Consider the following 2,376-nt stretch of genomic DNA (forward strand, 5'->3'; position numbering starts at 1 on the left):
GTCTGAGTGGCAGCATTATTCTGAATGGGGCTCCATCCATCAGCGTGAGTGGTAGTCCTGTTCTGAGTGGTGGTGGCGTTTTATTCTGAGTGGTTGCATCAGTATCAGTGACAGTACTGTTCTGAGTGGCAGCATCATGAGTGGTAGTCCTGTTCTGAGTGGCAGTCCTGTTCTGAGTGGTAGCATCATGAGCGATGGTTTTGTTCTGACTGACACCAAATTCTGAGTGGCCGCGGAGTCATCCTGGGCGGCGGGTGAAGGTAATTATGGGTGATGACTGAGTGACGAGCTAAAAGGTCTTGTCATGACACTGCGGGCGTGGGCGGCCACAGACATGGGCATGGGTGGCCAAGTGACTGAAGAAGTGGGCGTGTAGACGTGGGTGGCAAAATGGTGGTGCGAGACAGTAAGCACAGACGTGGGCGTAGGTGACGGTAGACGCTGGTGTGGGCGTGGGTGACGGTAAACGCTGGTGTGGGCGTGGGTGACGGTAAACGCTGGTGTGGGCGTGGGTGACAGTAGACGCTGGTGTGGGCGTGGGTGACAGTAGACGCTGGTGGGTGACCAGACGTGGTGTGGGCGTGGGTGACGGTAAACGCTGGTGTAGGCGTGGGTGACGGTAAACGCTGGTGTGGGCGTGGGTGACGGTAAACGCTGGTGTGGGCGTGGGTGACGGTGAAAACGCCGGTGGGCGTGTGGCGGTAAACGCTGTGTGGGCGGGTGACAGTAGACGCTGGTGTGGGCGTGGGTGACGATAAACGCTGGTGTGGGAGTGGGTGACGGTAGACGCTGGTGTGGGAGTGGGTGACGGTAGACGCTGGTGTGGGAGTGGGTGACGGTAGACGCTGGTGCGGGCGACAGTAAATGCTGGTGTGGGCGCATAGAAAGCGTACCTAAATCACCACAGAATGAGCTGCAGGTGTTTCAATGGGCGTAGGTGTGGGTAGAAGAATGTGTGGCTGTGGGTGTTGAAATGACCGTAGTTGTGGGCGTCAGACGAGGGTACGTACGGGCATCACAGCGCTGGGTACAGTGACCTACATAGTGTGGGCCTTTTCGTGGGTAGAGTGACTCACCCTCCTCAACTTACCCGCCAAAAAGTTATCTTCACCAAGTAACTCAACACCAGAGAGCATTATTCTCATTGGTTGATAAGGCATAAAAAAAACCTACACGGTTTCCAGTTCGTAAATATTATGTAATTATTCTCACTGGTTGAAAAACATCACGACCATGTTGAGAGTACTGAAACGAAGGTAGAGTCTTAGAGTAATGATGACGCCATTTTGGAAGATGATAATTTGGATCACCTGTATAGTAAAGCACCCTAACGTTACCTGGGGGAGTTATGTTATGTTGATAGGTTAGGTTAGGATACGTTAGGTTAGGTTAGATCGGTTAGGTTAGGTTAGGTTAGGATACGTTAGGTTAGGTTAGATTAGATCGGTTAGGTTAGGTTAGGTTAGGTTAGGTTAGGTTAGCGTTAAGGTGGTTCATCTTAATATGCTGCCGGGGAGGAGACTGATCATCAGGTGATCTTAACTAATTGCCTAAAATTATTCTTTTAACCCATATTATATATAACGAATAATATAATCTTGTGTAAAGGGATAAAAAAAAGAGAGACAATCCGTGACGCGAGGAAAACATTACTGTGAGGTCAGGTAAAGTGGGACGTGTGCTGACGCCAACAGTCAATATAATATTTCACCATCAGTCTTACCAAGTCAACAACACACAAGAACTCCTCTGGTCTTCCCACAAAAGAATACAAGTGTTGAAGTTTGTTTTACCTCAAGATTAATCACCATAACGCTAACCTAACCTAACACAAACCTAGCCTAACCTAACGCTAACCTAACCTAACTATAACCAAACCTATCCTAACGCTAACCTAACCTAACTATAACCAAACCTATCCTAACGCTAGCCTAACCTAACTATAACCAAACCTATCCCTAACCTAACGCTAACCTAACCTAACTATAACCAAACCTATCCTAACGCTAACCTAACCTAACTATAACCAAACCTATCCTAACGCTAGCCTAACCTAACTATAACCAAACCTATCCTAAAGCTAACCTAACCTAAAGCTACCCTAACCTAACCTAACCTAACCTAAAGCTACCCTAACCTCAAGCTAACCTAACTAACCTCGCGTTAACCAAACCAAACCTAACCTAACGCTAACCTAACCTAACCTAACGCTAACCTAACCTAACCTAACCAAACCAAACCTAACCTAACCCCCCCCCCTTTCTCCCTTCGCGACAGGATTCGGGTTTTTAATCACAAGTCAGATAAGCTGGGAGATAATAAACCCACAAAACACACTATAAACCACGTCAATAATTAATAAACCACTCTCTTAAC

At 47.7% G+C, this 2,376-nt stretch overlaps 1 protein-coding gene across 1 annotated transcript; it reads right to left on the reverse strand.

Moving 5' to 3' along the window:
* Nucleotides 1-264: 264 nt before the first annotated feature.
* LOC121864683 (putative proline-rich protein 21) lies at nucleotides 265-882 on the reverse strand. Its single transcript, XM_042363841.1, has one exon. It carries the CDS (start codon nucleotides 880-882, stop codon nucleotides 265-267), a length of 618 nt encoding a protein of 205 aa, XP_042219775.1.
* Nucleotides 883-2,376: the final 1,494 nt, after the last annotated feature.

The sequence above is a fragment of the Homarus americanus genome, unplaced genomic scaffold, assembly GCF_018991925.1.
Source record: "Homarus americanus isolate GMGI-L3 unplaced genomic scaffold, GMGI_Hamer_2.0 scaffold57965, whole genome shotgun sequence".
NCBI lineage: Eukaryota > Metazoa > Arthropoda > Malacostraca > Decapoda > Nephropidae > Homarus > Homarus americanus.

What these genes read in the sequence shown, in the direction of transcription:
- LOC121864683 (XM_042363841.1), bottom strand. Translation starts at nt 882, where the DNA reads ATGCGCCCACACCAGCATTTACTGTCGCCCGCACCAGCGTCTACCGTC.